Raw genomic sequence first — 24,478 nt, 5'->3', positions numbered from 1 at the left:
CATTCACTCTGAAACTATTGTACACCATTTTTAAAACGAAGCTTTCATTGATGCTTTCTTTCATCTCGCTGTCTACCAAGGACATGTACTCTGAATGACTTGGGATAAAGAACCCTTTCAACCTCAACCATGCACCTGGACGGACGCTGTATTCTTGCATTCCTCGGATGTTCTGACCTTCTAATTCAATGAGTGGAACAAGGGATATATTATCGGCTAAACACTCTCGCATCCAGTAGCTCTCATGAAGGTATGTTCAAGAGCAGCTCGAGTTTGAAAGCAGGAGTTTCTTCACACAGCTCCAAAAAACTAAACAGATTTTACTTAAATGCACTTTGTGTATTTGCACTCTTTCAATTCAATTCAATTCAGTTTATTTGTATAGCCCAATTTCACAAATTACAAATTTGTCTCGGAGTGCTTTACAATCTGTACACATAGACATCCCTGCCCCAAAACCTCACATCGGATCAGGAAAAACTCCCAAATAACCCTTCAGGGGAAAAAGGAAGAAACCTTCAGGAGAGCAACAGAGGAGGATCCTCTCCAGGATGGACAGATGCAATAGATGTAATGTGTACAGAAGGACAGATTTAGAGTTAAAATACATTCAATGAATATGACAGAGTGTATGAATAGTTCATAGTAGGCATATTCCACGATGGAGACCTCCACGATCCATCAGGCAGATGGAGGTAGAGAGGAGGAGTGGGCGGAGTCTCAACAGTGGGCGGAGTCTCAACAGGGCAGTGGCGTAGTTGGTAGCAGGAATTCCACAACCCAGACCTCGATGATCCATCAGGCAGATAGGATCTATGCCGTCTCCCACTTTGTACTGCGACCCATGCACAACAATTTCCCGTTGGCATAATGAAGTTGATCTGATTTGAGCACTGATACCTTTACGGTACCATGGCAGGAACCACGGGCAGGAGACGTTGACAGTGGTCCCCGGGAGTCCATCAGGCCAGCAGGCGTACAGGTCAAAGGTCCGATTACACGCCAGCCCTGCAGTGGAGAGCAGATCTGTAAAAATGGCTCCTTGGCTCCTGAAGGCATCTCTGTAAGACACGGGCTCCGGCTGGGGCAGAGGGGCTCACCTGTTGTGGGGGGCGTGGCGTTGTGGTAGTTCAGGCACTGGTTCTTGTAGCTGCTCCACTGCTCCTTCACAAGCTCCAGGGAGTTAGTAGAGGAGACCTACAGGAGGACGCCTCGTGTTGAGTTTCAGTTCACAGCTGCCAATCAAAGACGCCGCTGGTTCTGTGTGTGAGAGAGAGAGAGAGAGAGAGACGTACCTTTGTGCAGCTGCAGAGCATAAGCAAGGCCAAGAGGAGACACACCTGGGACATCCCACTGACGCTGGGAGGGTGGGGGTCGGTGGGGGCCAGAACACAGAGGAGGCCCGACACATGAGGCGGCCCCGACCCCGTCTCACCGCCTTGCCTACACGCGATGGGGGAAAGCGTGTTAGTGTGAGTGCGTATGTCTGTGTGTGTGTGTGTCTGCATGTGTGTGTGTGTGTGTGTCTGCATGTGTGTGTTTGTGTGCATGTGTGTGTGTGCACATGTGTGTGTCTCTCTGTGTGTGTGTGTCTGCGTGTGTGTCTGTATTTCTTTCTGTGTGTGTGTCTACATGTGCGTGTGTGTGTGGGGGGGTGTCTGTGTGTGTGTGTCTGTGTGTCTTTATGTGTGTATGTCTCTGTGTGTGTGTCTGCATGTGTGTGTGTGTGGCTGCATGTGCGTGTGTGTGTGTGTGGGGGGGGGGGTCTGTGTATGTCTGTGTGTGTGCGTTATGGGTCGTTTATTCAATCAGTCAAATTAACAGAGATGCTTGAGTCATTAAAAGCTCTTGGTGTTCTTCAACTCAGTATTTGACTTATACAAACAGTGTTTGTGCATCTCGTGCAAATTGTACAACCGTAGTTCTTTTCTTAAATAATTCACTGCAAAATAGCCAGACAAAGGCACCAATCAACAATGCGATTGGCTGGAGACAGCGCCTTCAGGAAGAACAGAGCGTGACACGTGTGTGTACATGCCTACAGTCCCATGTGTTGTATCCCATTTCATTCTTACGGATACCCGTCGAATGAAAGCCACAACATCAAATCCAAAACAAATAGCGTGAACGGTTTCCATCCGCGGGTCGATTTTCGACGGCCGGTGCGTTTCCTGCGGTGCCGGTCGGTCGGTCGGTCGGTCGACCGTCTTCAGCGACGAAGTTGGAGAACAAAACAAAATCTGAAACGTTTCTGCAAAAAACACCTTGACAACGGAAATATTTTTGGCTAAAACGTTTCAAATTCCACTCTGTTCCAGTCTGCGTGCTGCTTCTGTGCACCTGATGATGATGATGATGCATCGGGCCGTGTGTGTGTTTCAGTCTGTGGCTGTATACCTGAAAGAGATCTATAACCGCACATCGATAGCCTGTTGTGTTATCACAGCACTAAGATTAGCGCCTTTATTTTGAAAGGGCCAAAGAGTAAACAACAACGCATGAGCTACGGACCTCGTGTTGTGACGGTAATAACCTTCCTCTCTCCGATCGCACGCAGCTGTTAGGACGAAGCAGTGGGACGGACATCCTGCAGGCGGATTCTCATGGCATCGATGTGTCTGCCGTGTATTCATTTAAGAGATTTATCCATAATAAATGTAGCAAAAAAAATGCGGCGCCGTGTTGTAAGAAAATTTAAGGACACTGAAAAGAAAATAACAGTGGGAAGTAATGTGCCACACACTGGCGGGAGATGTCACATCAGCTCTTATCCTTCCAGATGTTCTCATGAGAGAATGTGTGGAAATAAAGCTTCTGGCTGTAGATGGATCAATAGATTATATTAATGGATCATCAGATACAGACACACAACACATCTAATGGATAACATGTTAAAGAAAACATCTAATGGATAACGTGTTAAAAGAAACATAGAAAGGATAACATATTAAAAGAAACATATAAAGGATAACAAATTAAAAGAAACATATAAAGGATAACATGTGAAAGGATAACATGTTAAAAGAAACATATAAAGGATAACATATTAAAAGAAACATTGAAAGGATAACATGTTAAAGGATAACATGTTAAAGGAAACATATAAAGGATAACATGTTAAAAGAAACATATAAAGGATAACATGTTAAAGGAAACATATAAAGGATAACATGTTAAAATAAACATATAAAGGATAACATGTTAAAGGATAACATGTTAAAGGAAACATATAAAGGATAACATGTTAAAATAAACATATAAAGGATAACATGTTAAAGGAAACATATAAAGGATAACATGTTAAAATAAACATATAAAGGATAACATGTGAAAGGATAACATGTTAAAGGAAACATCTAAAGGATAACATGTTAAAGGTAACATATAAAGGATAACATGTTAAAGGAAACATATAAAGGATAACATGTTAAAATAAACATATAAAGGATAACATGTGAAAGGATAACATGTTAAAGGATAACATGTTAAAGGAAACATATAAAGGATAACATGTTAAAATAAACATATAAAGGATAACATGTTAAAGGAAACATATAAAGGATAACATGTTAAAATAAACATATAAAGGATAACATGTGAAAGGATAACATGTTAAAGGAAACATCTAAAGGCTAACATGTTGAAATAAACATATAAAGGATAACATGTTAAAGGATAACATGTTAAAGGAAACATAAAGGATAACATGTTAAAATAAACATATAAAGGATAACATGTTAAAATAAACATATAAAGGATAACATGTTAAAGGAAACATATAAAGGATAACATGTTAAAATAAACATCTTAAGGATCACATGTTAAAGGTAACATATAAAGGATAACATGTTAAAGGAAACATCTAAAGGCTAACATGTTGAAATAAACATATAAAGGATAACATGTTAAAGGTAACATGTTAAAGGAAACATAAAGGATAACATGTTAAAATAAACATATAAAGGATAACATGTTAAAGGTAACATATAAAGGATAACATGTTAAAATAAACATATAAAGGATAACATGTTAAAGGTAACATATAAAGGATAACATGTTAAAGGAAACATCTAAAGGATAACATGTTAAAATAAACATATAAAGGATAACATGTTAAAGGTAACATCTAAAGGATAACATGTTAAAGGAAACATCTAAAGGATAACATGTTAAAACTAGAATGGGCACTCGGTAGAGCGCATACCTTCGCATATCACAAGATTGGGCATTGAATTATGAACATGTTGGCATTAGTTGCATGGCAATTGGATAAAAATTGACCGTGCTATGGTAAAAAGAAGATGTTGACCTTTTCTTGACCTTGACCTTTGACCCGATCGATCCCAAAGTCTAATCAAATGGTCCCCGGATAATAACCAATCATCTCACCAAATTGCATGCGATTCAAGAAGATGTTGACCTTTTTCATGACCTTGACCTTGACCTTTGACCCGATCAATCCCAAAATCTAATCAAATGGTCCCCGGATAATAACCAATCATCCCACCAAATTTCATGCGATTCGGTTTACAACTTTATATGTTAAAGGAAACCTATAAAGGATAACATGTTAAAGGTAACATCTAAAGGATAACATGTTAAAATAAACATCTTAAGGATAATATGTTAAAATAAACATATAAAGGATAACATGTTAAAGAAAACATTTAAAGGATAACATGTTAAAATGAACATCTTAAGGATAACATGTTAAAGGAAACATATAAAGGATAACATGTTAAAGAAAACATCTAACAGATAACATGTTAAAATAAATATATAAAGGATAACATTTTAAAGGAAACATATAAAGGATAACATGTTAAAATAAACATATAAAGGATAACATGTTAAAGAAAACATCTAACAGATAACATGTTAAAATAAACATCTTAAGGATAACATGTTAAAGGTAACATATAAAGGATAACATATTAAAGGAAACATATAAAGGATAACATGTTAAAATAAATATATAAAGGATAAAATGTTAAAGAAAACATCGAACAGATAACATGTTAAAATAAACATCTTAAGGATAACATGTTAAAGGTAACATATAAAGGATAACATGTTAAAGGTAACATATAAAGGATAACATGTTTAAATAAATATATAAAGGATAACATGTTAAAGGTAACATCTAAAGGATAACATGTTAAAATAAACATATAAAGGATAACATGTTAAAGGATAACATGTTAAAGTGAAAGCACATATTTCCAACATGGTCCCCAGATGTTTAAAGACAAAGAACACATGGAGAAGACACAAGACCTTCAACATTAATGAGTCTGTTTCCTTCTTCAGGTTTCTATTTTCTATTTAGTATTCGTTGTTCTTGATAACACTGCATATGCAGCTTTATGAATAAAAGAATCAATTACACATTTTTTGTATTAACTCTTTGTAATTATCGGTTAATGTAATTTCATCTACGAACCTCCCTCGTATGCACAGACAGCAGCGCTAGTGCACATTTATTAATATTATCGCAATGTTTCTCCTCGTCTTGTTTTAATGATTTCTTATTTTCTGTTAACCCAGGTATCCATTACACCATCAGATAAGAGGCTCATTGTAGTCTGACCGCACCTAAAAAGACTCTTTTAGCCAGACGCCTATTAACGTGTGTGTCTGCAAGTGTGTGTGTGTGTGAACATGTGTCTGTGTGTCTGTTTTTAGTTAACCACAACACTAAGAAAAAGACTTCGGATAATCAGAGGACTTGATAAGCCTTATCGACCTCGAAGGCAGGTTTTATATTACACACTCACTCACTCACACACTCACACACTCTCACACACACACACACTCACTCACACACACACTCACTCACACACACACACACACACACACACACACACACAAACATTCACACTCACACACTCACTCACACACACACACACATACACTCACTCACACACACACTCCCACACACAAACACTCACACACACAATCACACACACACTCTCACATACACACACACACTCACTCACACACTCACACACACTCACTCACACACTCACACACACTCTCACATACAGACACACACACACTCACACACACACTCTCACATACACACTCGCACAGACACACACTCTTACTCCAGCGTGCCGTGGAATGAGGACGTCCTAATCGTTTTCCAAGCCTGTGTGAGTCTCTGTTTCCAGGGTAGTAGCACCTCAGGTAATTAAATCCTCACACAGATTTCATGCTTGTCATTTATTTATTTATACTTAAGACATTTTAAGTCCTCCATATGAGTTTTCTCTGTCTCTTGTTTTCTGTGAGTGAACATCAGATCGAACGTGCTTGAAGTCCATTCTTTGGGGGGTTTGTGTGGCTCAAAAGGCCGTGAGACCTTTTCTTAAAAACAACAAAAATCTTTTGGTGGAAGTAAAAACATAACAATTATTTAAATTGTGGGTATGATTTACCCAACACTAAATAAATATTTAGTCTGAGTGCTTTTTAGGCTCTGAGTTTGAATAATGAATTACTCTCATCTTCATTCGCTCGGCCTCTATTTAAACTTCGGCGGTTATTGAGCTCGTTGATGATCATCACGAGGAACACAGAGCTCAAGAGCTCAGGGGTTTGTTTGTCGTGAAGAAGAAAGAAAGAGCCTGAGATAGAAAGTGTGAAAATATCTGCTCAACAATGCTCACGGATTTGTGTGAGCACAATCATCCTCTGAGTCACAGCTCTCTCCTTTGGAATATGATCCTGAATTATGAATCAGAAAACATGGCCGGCGGACATACAAGCTTCTCTCTCTTCCTGTGTGTGTGTGTGTGTGTGTGTGATCATTATAACAGCTACATGTACTGAAACACACACACACATATGTTTGTTTCCCACCCTTCCTTCTCGAGGGGAAAACACTCGGAATAACTAACGTAACAAATGAGTGGTTTTTTGTTTGAATTCTCAACATTTATCCCGTGTTTTAAAAATCATGACCATAATCTGTGAGGACGTATGTTTCCTTCGAGTGCAGTTTCAGTTGTAGAGGAATGTCATTCTTCCGGAGAGCGGTTTTATCCATCAGTCTCTTTCATCTCTCTCTCTCTCTCTCTCTCTCTCTCACATTTGGTTCCTCGGTCCATATCCGTGAGTCAGAAGGAGGAGCGTGCCTCTCTCCTCTCACGCATCTACATTTACATTATGTTTCGTTTTTTCCTGGCGGAGAAAAAAACATTAAACTCAACCGAAAGGAAAGGCAGAAGTAAGTCGTGGAAATGTGTCACAGCTAATTATTGAGGGGAAAACCCCCGCTACTTATCACACATGGAGGATCTCAAGACGGTCAAATAGCCAAAAATGAAGTCTATGAGGAAAACTGAGCGTTCCACATCATCATGACATTGCATTAGGGTTACGCTTTGCTCCCAATGATGTTGTTTGTGTCAATAAGCCTCTATGCGATGGCTAATTAGGCAGAGTAGGGTCTGTCGAGGTGGCGGTGATGGAGCTAAACGGAGCGCTCATTATGTTCTCTCTGCCTCGGTGAGCCAATACCACGAGCCACGGCCCCCCCCCCCCTTATTTTTTACTACATGTTGTTTGTATATTGTAAAGGGTTGGTTCACCAACATGACACAAATAGACATTTTCTCACTTACCACTTTGTCGTATGTTGTGTAAATGACCTTTAGGTCGGCATGCAGTGGAAACCACGAACAGTAATTACAGCTCGACGGCTCATTTGAATCAAATCCCTCGAGACAGAATCGTTCCTATACATGTTTGTTTCATGAATGTGCTTATTGTGTTGTATATTGCTTCTGTCCATCCTGGAGAGGGATCCTCCTCTGTTGCTCTCCTGAAGGTTTCTGCTCTTTTCTTTCCCCCTGAAAGGGTTTTTTCTATTTTTGGGATTTTTTTCTGATCCCACGTGAAGTCAAAGGTCAGAGATGTCGTAATGTCCTAATTTGTGATATTGGGCTATATAAAATAAACTGAATTTAATTACTGTATTCCACTTACATATTCATTTTGGGTCTTTTCATACATTTCAATGTTTACTATTTCATATATTCTGAGTAAATTTTCTCTTCCAAGTTTATGACAAACTGACAAAAACGAGCCAATGTGATGCAGCAGTGAAACTTGTTGTCCTTCAGGCGACCTTGACCTCGACCGTCTATACTCAAACAACAACAATGGCTGACGACGATAGAGACAGAGAGCGAATGTGCGTGTGTAAAGCGGGTTGGAAGCCGCCCTCGCCTACAAAGGGTTAAACACGCCACCCAATGCACACATTCCATTTGTTATTTAAAACAAACGCACATATTCTATCTTATTGTATTGAGGAACTTTTTTTTATTCCTCTTGATCTTGTACATTGTCTATCTTTGTTGTTTGCTGCTACTGGCTGGCTGTGGGCCAATTACATTCTGTTATATAACAAAAATGACGATAAAAAACTCTTTATCTTTAATAAGCATTTGAAACAGTTTTGCTTCATTTTAAAACCGTCAATAAAGTGTCATATAAATAGCACCGCTATCCGTTTCTTTTTGTGGATATATATGAGAAATAAAGCAAATAAAGCACACAAAAAAGGAAATAAAAAAGAAATGGTTCGAATAATCATCACAACATATATTAAACAATTTGATTCGAGCAGTTTCCACCTCACGATGAACTCGGTGCTTTTCACATTTACTGATTTCATCTGTATTTTCTTCAGGCTGTTGTGACTATTTAATAAGAATAAATAATAATGGATTCCATTTGTAAGGCACTCTTCATCCAAGAATCTCACTATTTGGTACTTAAGTATTAATATTGCCCTTTATTTTGAAGGTGAAATGTCGCCGTGTCTTTTGTTTTAGTTTACCATGAGTCACTTTCATATTGTGTTTACCATGAAGTGAACTGACACACACACACACACGTGTGCTCCACGTTGCCTGAGGAGACTCAGACACTTCTCTGTTTAGCTTCCTGTCCTCAGTGACAGTGGTTTAGACAGATCAGGTGTACTTGGCTTGTGAGATTCCCAAGAGCATGTGTGTGGGGGGGGAGTGTTTGTGCATGCGAGTGTGTGTGAAGCTGTGTGTTATGGATAACCGAGGTGGGTGACGGGGGTGACTCAGAAACTGCTCCTTCAGCAGATGTCATGCTTCACAAACAAAGAATATATTTCTCTTTTTCCTCTCTCTCTCTCTCTTCCTCTCATCACAGCTTCTTCTCGACCTTCCCCCACTCTTCTACTTCGTAACTCTTCAACCATTCGGTAGCAAACACTTGAAGTGGAAAAAAATATATAGAAGAAGCGGAGAACGCAGCCTTCCTCATTAGTTCTTGTGTCCTGCTCTGAGGGAGTTGTGTGACCTCCTCTCTCCCATGGGAGGTCAGGACGATGTGAAACACACACACAGAGACGGCCTGTAGTCCTTTGGCATATTCACACATGTCCCGTACGTCCCTTTACTCACACACACACACACACACACACACAATCGTGGTACTTTCCTTTTCCGCCTGCAACTAAAGTATCTGTACATGTGTTTCCATTGCAAGCAGTTCTCTCCTTTATGGGTTCTCATATCTAAATGGTGGAAGTATTTTTGGCATCTCATGCTCAACAATCATCAACACTTCCACTTCATATCATTCTAAGCGCATAAAAAGAAGAACACGCAGCTTTGAGGCAGTGAAGTGATGACCACTTCAGGTATTCATGAACATATCATGAAACGTGTACGTCTTGTCTTCTGAGACACTTTCTCGTAGAACATCGAGAGAATATGGAGACATCTGCGTAGGAAAGAAGTTTGGATGCTGTCGATGTCCGAGCGGCTTTGAGCTGATTCGCCACCGGGCGACATTTAGGTCTGATTAGACGGCGACGCTGCAGTCTGAAGTGTGTGTGTTGAACACAGCGGCGTCCAGATGAGAGGCGTAAAGGTCGTGTGTGAGTGCAGGGAGGAAGGAGAGAGGGAGATGGAGAGCACATGGGGAAGAGGGAGGCTGAGCCAGTACATACCATTCTCAGTGTCCCGCCGAGAATGCCAAGAGCCAGACCCTAAATCCACAGCCATGTGCTCCCTGGACTCCTCCATAAAAAATGCTTCACAGATAACCACAGATATCCTGTTGGTTATTTATTATGCTTCAGCAGCGCATTGCTCCCACACACACCCTCTCTCCTATGGAAACAACAGCACACTGCCCTGCCCCCACAAACAATACTTACACAACCAGGGGAGTTAATAAGTAGAACATATATTACCTCGTGGAACCTGATGTGTATGTTCATGCAGCTGGAAACAAACACTGAAAGCCGAGGCCCCCCATTGGCCGGCCGGTGCCAGTGAGGGGAACGCCCCTCAGTTATAGCAGCGTTCCCCAACCTTTATAAATATGACGTAACAAATATGACATAACAAATCCGACGTAACAAATATGGCGTAAAATATACGGCGTAACAAATATGCTGGAACAAATCCAACGTAACAAATCCAACGTAACAAATCCGACATAAAAAATATGGCGTAACAAATACGCCGTAAAAAATGCGACGTAACAAATGCGACGTAACAAATCCGACGTAAAAAATATGCCGTAACAAATACGACGTAACGAATACGACGTAACCAATACGACGTAACCAATACGAGGTAACCAATACGACGTAACCAATATGACGTCAAAAAAGTATTCAATCTGCATAAAAGCAAATATAAAGTGCATAAAAATACAACCTTGACATGTGTCAAGAGACTCGAACACACAGACGGTTGTATTCGGTCATTTTTCAAAATAAAACACCTTTCAGACCTTGTTAATCAATAAAAAAACGTTTTATTAATTCTTCCTGTGCGGCCCGGTACCAAGGAACCCACAGACCGGTACCAGGCCACGGCCCGGTGGTTGGGGACCGTTGAGTTATGGGACACCTTTGACATTTTGGGGAAATACACTCTTACGGTTTCTCCAGCGTTAGCTGTTGCCGACTGTCATAGTGTTTAATCCCGAATTCATCTTGTCCACTAATGTGCGGCTGCCGGCGCGGTGTGGAGGTAGATTTGTGTCTTTATTACGCCAACAACAACAAAAAAGGTTTTGAGAGCAAATTTCTGCTTTCAATATAAAAAAATGCTCTCAATATAAAAATGACTATTCTAAAAAAAAATCTCTTTTTGTGAATATTGTTGTTAAAGCAACAAAAGTTAACCCAATAATATCTTTTAAAAATATGAAAGAAATTAATATTCAGGTTTTGGTCAAAGATATTAAAATATTCGCTGTTTTTGGCTGCTTCATATATACGATACAGACTTGAAATCAATCAACTCTCAGCAAGAAAGCAAATAATGGAATTTTCCAAAATATGCGCAATTCAGCATCATTTGACATTGTGTACTTTGACAATGTTGGCCGAATTATTAAAATGTAATCTATTCCTCATTATTTATTGAAAAACAATGACGGCGTGTGTGTCACATCCAAACTAACCACCCGACCTGCCTGTCATGCCTTTGCTATAGAGGTGCGCCTATACTAAACATGTGGCGACACACACTGTCACACCTGTGACAGCCGTAAACATGAGGGACACGAGCTGGGTCGACGGCCGCCTGATGCACGACGAAGAGCAAACGATGGCGGATAAGTCACGTGAACGGTGCACAGAGCCACACACAGGAGGCTCTCTGTGGAGCCTCGGTAGAGCACACAAGCTAACGCAAAAATATATAAGCGCAAGCAGAAAGAAGCTAACGGTCCCGTAGCGCTGGTCCCGTTACGTGGGCTGCTCTCTGACTCCATTACTCAACTAAGCATGGGTGCATGCATGCATGAGTGCCATTTAAAGGAACGGCAGCAATATTTTGACCACGGTAGCCTACAATGAAACACATACAAGATCATGTCTGGTGGGCAAACACACGGCTGCCTGGTAGCTACATTGACCAAGAGACAGAAAGTGGAAAATGCTGCGTAAACATCTGATAAAGTTGATTATAATAACATATATATATATATACACACATATATATGTTATTATAATCAACTGTGATGTATATGATATATGCATACAGATCAACACAAATGATACAATAAAGTTTGAATAAACTGAAAAGTGCTGTGTAAACATCTGATAATGTTGTTTAGAATAACACATATATACATATATTAATAAATACATGTGATATGTGATATACATACAAATCAACAACACAAATTATACAATAAAGTTTTTAATATACTGAACAATTACTGTATGTGTAAACATCTGCTAAAGTTTATTCTAATAACATATATAGTGTATGTGATATATATACAGGACTGTCTCAGAAAATTAGAATATTGTGATAAAGTTCTTTATTTTCTGTAATGCAATTAAAAAAACAAAAATGTCATGCATTCTGGATTCATTACAAATCAACTGAAATATTGCAAGCCTTTTATTCTTTTAATATTGCTGATTATGGCTTACAGCTTAAGAAAACACTAAAATCCTATCTCATAAAATTTTAATATTTCCTCAGACCAAGTAAAAAAAAAGATTTATAACAGCTGAGTGTTTGTCAAGGCTCAGGAAACCCTTGCAGGTGTTTCGAGTTAATTAGACAATTCAAGTGATTTGTTTAATACCCTACTAGTATACTTTTTCATGATATTCTAATATTTAGAGATAGGATATTTGAGTTTTCTTAAGCTGTAAGCCATAATCAGCAATATTAAAAGAATAAAAGGCTTGCAATATTTCAGTTGATTTGTAATGAATCCAGAATGCATGACATTTTTGTTTTTTTAATTGCATTACAGAAAATAAAGAACTTCATCACAATATTCTAATTTTCTGAGACAGTCCTGTATATGTATATCTGAGCCCATAAAGAAGATGATTTCAAGGGAACGGCAGCTGAACAACGTTCTTCAGAGCCTCACTGCCATCGTTACCTTTGAAAACCACGGCTTTTGTTGATGGGCGGATTTCAGCTGAATGCATTAAAATACAGGATACGTAACGGGAAAAAAATAAAGAAATATAATTGTGTTATCCAAGGTTAATCTGGATAACATCACTGTGGTTACCATGGCAGCAGTGTGAGATCCCCTCACACCTACGAGGTGTCTTGATGGGATTAAAAAACCTTTGTGGATGACTCTGAATCATGAAACCTGGATCTACTTTCAATTAAACAGTATATATTTTTCCAGTGTTTTCTTCTTATATTTTTCTGTTACTTGTACAAAACACATATATAGTTGTTGTACTATTATTTTTCAGAACATTATTATTACTACAATAAACAAACTAACATTCCACGTGTGAGCATCCGGATGACTATGGTACTTTTTAATAATAAGAACAGGGGTTAAGGTCAGGGCATCTTTTTGTGTCATTGTTACATAATCAAGTAGTTAGGGAAGAAAGAAATCGATGTTGGCTGTTGGAGGGAAACAGAAAAATAAATATAAGCCAAATAAATAAATAAGACTAGTGCATACTTCCTGTGTCTGTAAAAGGCCTTCGGGCTGAGGCCGTCTGAGAATAAACCTGAATAATGTGCTGATTACTGGAGCACAATAGATAAGCCAACACCATCTGTGTGTCGCCAGCTCCGCTCACTGCACTTCACTCCACTGGCAGTCCGTGACCTTTATTCTTCTCTAACCTATCATCACGGCTATAAATCAGTGCAGAACTCTGACTGATGCTGGGACACAAGACAGATGATGTCATCTGCCCCAAATATGTGCTTCCCGTCCTGTGCACCACATCAGTATCACAAACGGCGCCATATTTGGATTAAACCAGGCAAACTGCATATCGGTGACTATTAATTATTTAGATGGCATCCAAAACATGTTCTGAGTGCCTGAGGTTTGAGAGAGTTTGAGAGTCGGAGCGATCCGATTCGGGCCGGACAGCCAGATATTTTGGTATTTCTTGGTTTCAAACACTGCTGCATCAGCAAAATATATTATAGACCGTAATGGCAAGGTGAGGGATGGAGGGTACTAGTTTTCATCGGAGCTGTTGAATATAAATAATTTATTTACATGCTGTTGCACTTTTGTAAGATTTCTCTTCACGATAAATAACATTTTCCTTTCAAAATAAAATAGCATTCCATCGCCCTTCATCTCGGTAAACGCATTTCTAAACACATTCAGAAGATGAATATTAACTTATTACAAATAGATCTGGGTTTGGTTTCTATTGGGAGAATGTGTGCAAGCATACGAAGCGAGCCGAGTGAAAGGAATACATTCTTTGCTGTCAGATGAAATACATTTCAGATTTAGTGAACAAACCAAATTGGAGAATTATTTCAAAGCTAAATGGACCCATATGTGTTTGATGCCTCTTGAGACTCAGAGCTTGATCTCTCTCTCTTTGTGAAAGAGAGAGAGAGACGCACAAAGACAGAGTGTGTGGTGCATTGGTATCCCGCTCATGACTGCAGATGTACTTCTTTTAAATCATATTACAGATAATTACATTCATAAAGTTTTCTTCAGTGAAGCTCAAAGAGGTAAAAGCTAAACAACAACAAACTCAACTACATCTCTTTTTTAAATTCAAGCCACTCAAAAACATGCCTCCAAGTGTCATCAATTACCTGCTGACATGTCTACAGGATGTTTTGAAGGGTCAGAGGTCAAAATGTGGAGTTGGCATGAAGAAGAAACAACCTGAGCTTTGTGGATGTGACTTCTAATCAATATTATTTCACAGAGGGGTAATTAAATTTTTTCGAATTGGCTGCAATGCAATTTCAAAAGGCGCATTACGTTAAAAGCAATGCGTAACGCAAAAGAATAAAGGGCTATATTTATTTAATATGCAGTCGAGGGCTCCAGTGATCCAGTGAAGACAAACAAGAAGCCTTCTCAGTTTACCCGGCTTGTGGAATCCTGCAGGGAGTCCTACGTTTACAACTGCACTGCGGTGACGGTGTCTTTTCAGGCCTTCAGGCCAGAATGGAGTCAAATGTTAAAAATCGTTAAAGTTCCTGCACTTCCCTCACGAGTGTTTTCAATGATTCCGGCTGATTAAAGCTGTGTTTGCCGAGCTCATGTGTAGGAAGAGACCTCTTTCTCACAACACTCATTTTCTTGTGTCATCACATGAAGCCACAGTGTGGTACCAATAATATCAACGACGGCTCTTTTCTGTTCGAGTGCCATTAGCCTGAGACTGAAGCAGCTAAATGGACTTCAGCCATTGTTTGTGTTAATAGCTTCAGACATTTTGAAGCGCAGGTGTAACAAATACTATGATGTTGACTGTCAACTGCAGCCATATCTTATTCTGAGTCTAAATGTCATTACGGTGTCCAGGCGGGGTCATAAATATTCACTCCTTCCCCCATTCACTTCAATCAAAGCCAACTGAACACATTTAAGTAGGCAGTTGCTGTATTAGTATTATATTTTGGCCAATATGACACTCGGGTCACCTTTATTACATTTTGCCTCGTGAATTTGCAAATGAAACATTGATGCACTGTGTGTGGAAATCAATATTCCAGCGTGGTGTGTTATCGCCTTGTTTTCTTACACTAGCACACGAGCGGACTGCAAACAGCAGCGCCCGGTCTCCGGTCCGCGGTTTGCTCGGCTCAATTTGTATTCATTATCAACGTTGAAAGCGTCTTTGTTAACGTGTGTGTTTTAACCACGGATATGTGGGCTTCAATTAAAACCAGGATGTATTTTATTGGAGAAAACTGTCACCCTGCAGTGCTGCATTAATCACACGGTTGCAATTGCTTGCAAGTTAATGCTCAGGGACTCTGTCGTAGAAAACCATTCAAGAGGCAACGCTGAAGGACATTCATGTGGCACGCTATTCACTTCTACCACACACCACTGCTGCATGGTGACACACAGGACAGAGCAGTATCATCACATCCACAAGTTCAATTTAGAGCACCCATGAGTGCCTCTTGTCTCTATTGTTGGAATAGACCAAACCCTTAAAAACACATATTCCTATATAAATGAAGATGTTCTTACATTTTGTGAATGTGATGCAGTTTCCACTATCAGTGATCTAAATCTCCATTTTGAACCTGATGGTTGCTGTGACACAACTGTTCTGATCTCACGTCTTTCTTCTAAAAGTGGAAGTTCATAATTAGCGAGTTAATTTGAATTTCAAACCAGCGTCTTTTTAAACCCACCGGCCAAATCCTCCACTATGAGACGTGTGACGAAATGAAGTCATGTCACCAAAGGCAGTCACAGGGTTCATGTTGTGCAGCCAACTGTTCATATTTGTTCAGAGGGGTTTAATTGTCTCCCTCATCAACATCGGTAATGCAATCATCACAAGCCGAGGCCACGCAGCCACGCTCTCACTTAATTTCCTGGAAGATCCTCTCGACATGTCCTCTCGATAAACACGTAACGGTGAATTAACAACCCTGCACACACACAAGGAAACCCCACAGCGTATCTGTAGTAGCATAGTAATACAGCACACACGCTGCAGTGTATATACCGAAATGGGACTGAGAGGAGAGCTAGAAGACAGGGAGATGTGAGTCCACCCGTATGTAGAAACCCCCCCAGAGGAAGCAGGAGGAGAGGGCCGGAGGTGTTCTGTCATCTGAAGGAAATCGGCTCTGCGAAAGCATGTCCATTAAATGAAAACCAAAAATGACAACCAGTTAAGGAATGGCTGGGAGCCACGGGGGGCAGGACTCAAACGCGGATTGCCGAGACGAGGTCGTGGGATTCAAAAATAATGTATTTACTCGGCAAAACATTTAGAGACGAACTGACACAGAACAAGAGGTTGGCTAAATACACAGCAGAACGAGGCACAGGTGGAAACAATGAGGGCGGGGCTAGCAATCACACAGGTGGAAACAATGAGGGCGGGGCTAGCAATCACACAGGTGGAAACAACCAGGAGGTGGGCAGACAATCACAGGGACAGGAAGTGCAGGGAAACAGAGGACACAAGCAGGGACTTCAAAATAAGACACACAAACGCTTGAAAGACATATGATCACCTTTAAAAAAAAAGAAATCTAAGAAAAATATCCTGTGCTTTTATTTTGAAGGTTTCAAATAAAATGGATGCATGTTATAATATGAGAGAAACGTTCTTACGTACAATATTTCTACACTCAAATAAACAATAATCAAATGCAGAGAGAGTTATTTTACGATATGTTCGTGAGTAGTTTATATAACTGGCCCTTTGAGGGCAGCCATGAAGCTGATGGGGCTCACAGTGAAAATGAGTTTGAGCCTCCCTGATCTACACAAAAAGGGATTGAAAGTGTGTTAAACCCCTCCCCCGACAAGCGATTCTCCGATCAGAGCTTTGCAACCGTAACTATAAGCTCCTTCCCCACCAGGCGTTTCATTTAGCGATGAACTGTGGTTGAACATTGGTTTTGCACGTGGCCGTTTTGAAGTCTTGAGTTTGGTGTTTTTTTTGGCGTGAAGATGTTTCAAGGAGAAGTGACGAGGAGACATCCCTATACGGCGCCGGTAGAGTAGCGACCTGTCAATCAAAAGATATGCCCCCCCCCCTAAGGCATACGCCGCTTTATGGTCTCCTTTACTTAAAAATGGGAGACCATCGCGATGTGTAGAAGAAGACTTTAAACTAGAGACTGAGATCGTAAACTTCATTTCCTCAAAGACACTTCCGCATCACTCTTCAGAACCGAACGGTTCCTCCTGGGTTCAACGCAAACTGAAGGCGTGAGCATGGAGCTCGAGTAAGAGAACAATACTCATATACAAGGAGTTTGGGGTCTTTTTTTTTCATGAATTTAAAAACAACGGGTTTATTTATTATTAATAATATGCTAACTCGTCTGTATACACTCAACACTCGGCGATCTCGGCAATCCCAGCCAACTTCAATACACAAGCATTCAATGTATTTGCCAAACGCAAGGTTTAGTCATCGTCCTCGAAATACGAACAAACAACGCAATAAATCTAACCGCCTAAAGGCTCGTCCAACTATGTTTTTTTCTGATTAAGAGGCTGAATATTAGCCTCAGTCATTTAGCATGATGTCACGTATGCGTTTTTATGAATCACCGGGTAGCAGGAAGCTGATTTGATTAGTTTCTCTGCCGTGGCCAATCAGCTGTCCTGACCCTAACACCTCAAGGCCAACATCCAACCGAAAACAAATTGTCTCTGCCTCAGCTCCGCAGTGGGATTCCAATTCTGCGTCATGTGTGCAGAAAACAAGTAAACTAGAAAACTACCATTACTATATTTACTCACGGACGGTTTTCACCGGCCCTGGAAATGAAATCCCTGTCCTCGTCCACCTCGTCTCTCATATTTGCAGAATGGAAAGTTTTAAAAAACAGTCGACGGTCTCCCATGGGCCTCAGTGTTTTGCAGCGAATGCATGTCCAGTCACCAGTTTGTGTTTACAGTCACATGATCAACAAATCCTAATCCCCACACTGTCAATGTAACCTTTGTGTCAGAGCCGGTTCAATCTGACCGTTGCTTCCATAATCCCCCGATGTGGCTCACTGCTGTCCACGCTGCCTTCGCCCCACTCACCACTGGGGATGGAGTGGAGCCTGCGGAGGCTGCAGTGATGACACACCTGCTGCTACACACACATGTACACACTCAACAGGCCTCGTGATCTGCACGAGTCTGCCCCAAACGCCTGAAAAAGCAGGACTTTGTGTGTCTGTGTGTGTGTGTTTTATCTCCATGTGCGCACGCAGAGAAGAGCATTGATACGTGACTCAGCAGGAGTATTGCTTTGTCAACACTACCAATCAGGGTGGATCGAAAACTGCTCTGACACCTATCACACAAGTTTACTGTGTGTGTGTGTGTGTGTGTGTGTGTGTGTGTGTGTGTGTGTGTGTGTGTGTGTGTGTGTGTGTGTGTGTGTGTGTGTGTGTGTGTGTGTGTTATGTCCTGTGTGCATGCAGAGAAGATAATTGAAACGTGACAAAAAACTCAGCAGGAGTATTGCTTTGTCAACAATACCAATCAGGGTGGATCAAAAACTGTTGTGACACCTGTCACACAAGTTTACTGTGTGTGTGTGTGTGTGGGGGGGGGTGTGGGTGTGTATGTGCGTGTGTGTGCGTCTGTAGGAGACGTAAGACAAAGATGTATTAGAGACAGAATGAGATGTGAATGACGGCATTGTCTCTCTCTCTGCGTCTTTATGCCAACGTAAAGCAAAAATCACACCGGAAATTGGAGAAGAAACACTCATGAAAATGTGATTACAACTTCACAGGAATCAACGAGCCGACTGCGGCTCTCTGCGAGAACCGGGTCGCACAGCAACCAATCAATGTCAGTCCCAATTGTCGCAGCATCAGTGTCATAACAGACAGAAGATTCAAATACAGATATCAACTTGACGCCTCGGCCATCTTTCCAAGCGGCCTCGGGCGCTTTGTGTCAGCGGATTGAGCAGCAAGAAGATGTGAATGAAATCAATGTGGCGGTAAAGAGGGAGGGGCTTCACAGAGGAGGCCGGTTGATGCTCAGTGTGCACATGAGATGCCCGACAACGTGTTTACTCGTGTCGTACGCGGTGACGTTCCGGTCTGACTTTGCCCTTCGAACACATGAAGTACGAGATCGTTGCTGTTATTTCACTATTTCATCATCATAGGAGACACGGACCTCGGACCTGCCGATGAGATGATGCCTCACCTTCACCACTTTCCCTTGTGTTAATATAATATATTAACTTCAATCACAAAGGTCCATCTACATTTCTGTTTGCATTTTGAGATGTCATCATGTTTCACACTGCTGCCTGTAAACACACGGCGCTCTAATGAGCCGACTGGGAGTCTGGGAGCGGGCATGTGTTTGTGCATTTTAATGTTCAATGTTATCATCTGACATCAAGATTTTAAAATTCATTATCCTGTGATTTATAGATGTATAAAACTACTAATAAGTATACAAACAGGATGCGGTTTTAATACCAAATTGTTTCATGTCACTGATCTCAATCGTAAATAATCACCACGAGACACAAATGTAACACAAATAAATAATGTATTTCCAAAACAAAAAGAGACTGAAAGTGTGTGTGTGTGTGTTTGTGTGTGTGTGTCAGATGTGAGTCAAAGTCCCACTCATGGCTGTGTGACTAACAATCCAACTTATATATATATATAAAAGTATATATATCTATATATATAGATATATATATGTATATATATAAAAATATATATTTACATATATATATATATATATGTATATATCTATATATAAACATATATTATATATCTATATCTATATATATACATATATTATATATATATATATATATATTCTTTCCTTTTTTAATTCCAAATAAGGTGTCATCTTGCTAAAAAAGTCCCCATAAAGCTCCACCTCCACAGCGCTGGGTCAAAAGTTGCGACTTCACACACACAAAAACCCTCTGGCTCATTTATATTTCTTCGACAACAATGGTCTTGACACGTTAAGCTCAGGACATCAAATAAATAGATGATATAGATAGCTTATGGATAGCCTGACGAATCAAGACTGAGCCGTCATTTATTGTTTTGTATTAGTTGATGACATGTATTGTGTGTTGATGTTTGAATCCACAGGACCATGTAGGACAAGGAACTTGTTTATCGTGTCTTGTGTATGATTCACCCCGTTTCACTTTATACTTGTTTATTACTTTAGTTGAGAACCTTATATAAGCTCTTTGGGTTTCTTTTCTCACCTGCACTCATTTCTGGGTCTTTTACTAATGTTACATTTGTGCTGTTTTTCTTTTATTGTGCAAATAAATAAATAAATATACCGTCACGAAAGGGGAGAAAAATGCCACAGGAAATATGCGGCCAATGGCAGACTTATAGTCAGAGCAGCTGCAACACAACGCCATGTTGTCTGGAAAATAGTCAAATAGCTGTAACTGCTTATTCACGATGATTAATCTGTCACAGCAAACTAAAACCTTGTGACTGCTGTCTGTGTGTGATAACTTTAAAGTTGTAAAAATCTTTCTTCGCAGCATTACAAAGCGCCCTGCGGCGTGCAGGCGTCTGATATCGATTACTCAAACCAGCCTCTCCTGAAGCAACCGGAGCCTCTTTAGTCTCCTTCACGCGTGGAACCGGCTCGACTCCTTCTCGCTTAAAACATCCGTGTATGGCAGCGGTTTGTTCACGTCCAGAAGACAGAAGACAGACGCGCACACGCTGTGAAGTAGAAGAATGGCAGTGAGCTGGAAAGCAATAAGACCCAAGACAAAGAGGGCTTTTACTTTTTTTTCCCAGCTCGATGTTGCGGCTTCAGATTCTAAGATGATCCTCACGCTGCGTTCTTCACTCAGTGTTTTCACTGACCGTGTTTACATGCATTCGAATAACTGGCTTAGTCGGACTGAAATCGAATGATCCGTTTCATGTAAACACCTTTGTTCGACTATGTGCGGTCCGACTACAATCCGATTAACACCCCTGGATAACTCGATCCGATCCGGCTGATAATTCGACTATCGCGGCATGTAACGGTGAATTGGATTAGGAACTGGACTTTGCGTCTTTGCGCATACTTGAGATCCCGCCGCCCTCCGCCCTCCCTCCCATGTCGTGACCCGGAAGTCGAAAGAGTCGAAAGAGACGATAATGTCACTATTAACATCATGCAAGAATAGTAGAGGGATGGAGCTTCGCCTCGCTCTCTGTTCGCCATCTTTCTCCAAATGTTGTTGTTGGTGGTGGTGAAGAGTTCAAGCGGAAATAGCTGTATCACCACGAGTTGTAATGAAAACAGCGCCGCCTATCGTATCGGATATGACATGCTTTCGGCCAATGATTCGAATTACTCACTGCCATGTATATTGGGATAACAGATGATCCCCCAAAAGATAGCATAGTCCGACTAAAGCAAGATTCGAATTATACCATCATGTAAACGCACTGACTGTCGTTGCAGAGGCGGAGCCGACGGCTTTAGGTTCAAACAGACCGCTCTCAACCGGTCTTGTCAGATGCGTGCCGAGCAAACGGAAATAATTGATCGTCTTGTTTGTATTCGTCACGCTCTCGCTGTGGAGAAGTGCCCGAGCACTTCATGAACGTCATCTTCCCATTCGATGTTATATTGAATCGGGAGCGCTAATGAAGTCTTCCATGTGCGCGCATTAATAAATCAGGAGCGCGGATTTTATTTCTCCACAACATCTGCGAAGGCTTTTGAATTCACCTTCGGAGGAGGGTGTCGCCGGTTTGATCTCGTGTTTTGTCGACATTTAGCGGGGGCGTTAACTGCGACGGTCGTCGTGACAGCAGGGGTCAATGCACGACGCCGTGGTGGCACCGCAAGGTCAAACATGCAGAAGGCTCGATCGCCATCGGCCTCTTAATCCGCCGTGTTTAAATTCGACGGCGTATTGATCCGAGCTGATGACGGCGGTCGGCGGTGTGAGATTGTTCTCTAGGTTGTGAGCCAGCAGGTTAAAACCAACACGAGCAGTTCACACGAGTGTAACCAAGGTGACTTGTTCAGATCAGATCGATATCCTCGCTGCGGTCCCTGAATGCATCCTCGCCGCTGACCAGGATCTGTGACCTGAGTCTGTTCTTTATTCATATTCAATTAAAAAAACGACCTCAGCATAAAGCAGCAGCGGAAAGGATGAGAGTTTAATCCGCTTAAGTTATCAAGCTCCTCTTTTATGGAACCAGCTTCCAATTTCAGTCCGGGAGGCAGACACAGTCACCTCGTTTAAGAGTCAACTGAAGACTTTCCTCTTTGACAGAGCTTATAGTTAGGGCTGAATCAGGTTCACCTGGTCCAGCCCCTTGATATGCTGCTATAGGCTTATAGCTGCCGGGGGGCGTTTTAGGATGCACTGAGCACCTATCTCCTCTTTTTTCTCTCCTTAAGGATGAATTTTCATCTCTCAATCACACGTTACTAACTCTGCTTTCTCCCTGGAGTCCTTTTGACTTCACGTCTCATGGGGTCATCGGACCCTATGAGACGGCATAGATCCTATCTGACTGATGGATCATCGAGGTCTGGGTCGTGGAATTCCTGCTCCTGACTATGCCACTGTCCTGTTGAGACTCCGCCCACTGTTGAGACTCCGTCCACTCCGCCTCCCCACCGCCATCTGCCTGATGGATCGTGGAGGTCTCCATCGTGGAATATGCCTACTATGAACTATTCATACACTCTGTCATATTCATTGAATGTATTTTAACTCTAAATCTGTCCTTCTGTACACATTACATCTATTGCACCTGTTCATCCTGGAGAGGGATCCTCCTCTGTTGCTCTCCTGCAGGTTTCTTCCCTTTTTTTCCCCCCTGAAGGGTTATTTGGGAGTTTTACCTGGTCCGATGTGAGGTTTTGGGGCAGGGATGTCTATGTGTACAGATTGTAAAGCACTCCGAGACAAATTTGTAATTTGTGAAATTGGGCTATACAAATAAACTGAATTGAATTGAATTGAATTAATTCTGTCAAGCTGTTGGTAGAATAACCATTCAAAGAATTCCCCTGTGTCATTAATTGCCCGTCTCGCTTTGCACTTGATCCTCAAATACATCAGACACTGAATATAATCCTCTGACGGAGGGTTCTTCCCTTTTTCCAATTTCCTGTTTTTTTGTTTTGTTGGCCACAGTAGATCAAGAATAGATCAGGAATAGTACTTGAATTATAAAAGACAATCGTCTATATTTAAATGAACGACTGCGATGTGTCGAACGTAGACAGCAGCGATCATGCAAAATACGCGTGTGGAAGTCTTTTCATTTTAATGAGTGTTTTTGGTCCATAATCTTTTTTGAGAACTTTACTGGTCTAGAGATTCACTCCTCTTGCATCTATTGCGTCAGTGTTGAACGACTCAAAACGGATGCAGCAGCGTTTTAATCCACACAAATTCTCATCTCTGCATTACCCACAATGCAACTCGACCGACCACAGTTCATTTGGAGATGTTGTTGTGTTATGCTAGTGTAGCCTCAAGCTGCGAGCTCATGGATATATGACACCTGGATACGACAGAGCCATATATATTAATATATATATATATATATATATACATATGTATATATTAATATATATATATATATTTATATATATTTATATATATTAATATATATATATATATATATATATTCTAATATTGCAGGGCTATTTGAATCCAAAGACAGAGTTAAGTTCTGAAATTGAAAGACCGCACTTCTGAATGAAGACATTAAAAAAAAGCTCCATACTAAACCAGAATGAAACTGAGACGACAGAAATCTCTTTAATAATCTCCGAAGGCTATCAGTGTTCACTCGGTTACATATTCACTAGAGATGCACCGATCAGGTTTTTGGTGCCGATCACTGAAATCAGTATCTGCCGATCCGATAATACCGATCACCGATCACGGTGTCGATTGAAGCATTCTATTTATTGTGTAGCATTATTGCCTAGGACTATGAGGAAATACATATATAAAGCACCTCAAACATTAAAGAAAATACAG

The 24,478-nt window shown here is 40.8% G+C and overlaps 1 protein-coding gene across 2 annotated transcripts in view; it reads right to left on the bottom strand.

Moving 5' to 3' along the window:
* Window positions 1-24,478, bottom strand: part of gcgrb (glucagon receptor b) — a 49,140-nt gene that overhangs the window by 12,383 nt on the left and 12,279 nt on the right. Inside the window, exons 3-5 of one of the 2 annotated variants that reach the window (XM_056410288.1) lie at window positions 1,296-1,443; window positions 1,101-1,197; window positions 901-1,008 (exon numbers count right to left, since the gene is read on the bottom strand). In XM_056410288.1, the coding sequence (XP_056266263.1) occupies window positions 901-1,008; window positions 1,101-1,197; window positions 1,296-1,349 (259 nt within the window). In that variant the 5' untranslated portion in view covers window positions 1,350-1,443. Of the gene's footprint in view, window positions 1-900; window positions 1,009-1,100; window positions 1,444-24,478 lie in introns of both variants that reach the window. The other variant, XM_056410289.1, reaches the window with a different exon arrangement.

Source organism: Pseudoliparis swirei, chromosome 24 (assembly GCF_029220125.1).
Source record: "Pseudoliparis swirei isolate HS2019 ecotype Mariana Trench chromosome 24, NWPU_hadal_v1, whole genome shotgun sequence".
Taxonomy (NCBI): Eukaryota; Metazoa; Chordata; class Actinopteri; order Perciformes; family Liparidae; genus Pseudoliparis; species Pseudoliparis swirei.
Note: the sequence above shows the minus strand (reverse complement) of the source record. Positions and strands in the feature narration are given on the sequence as shown.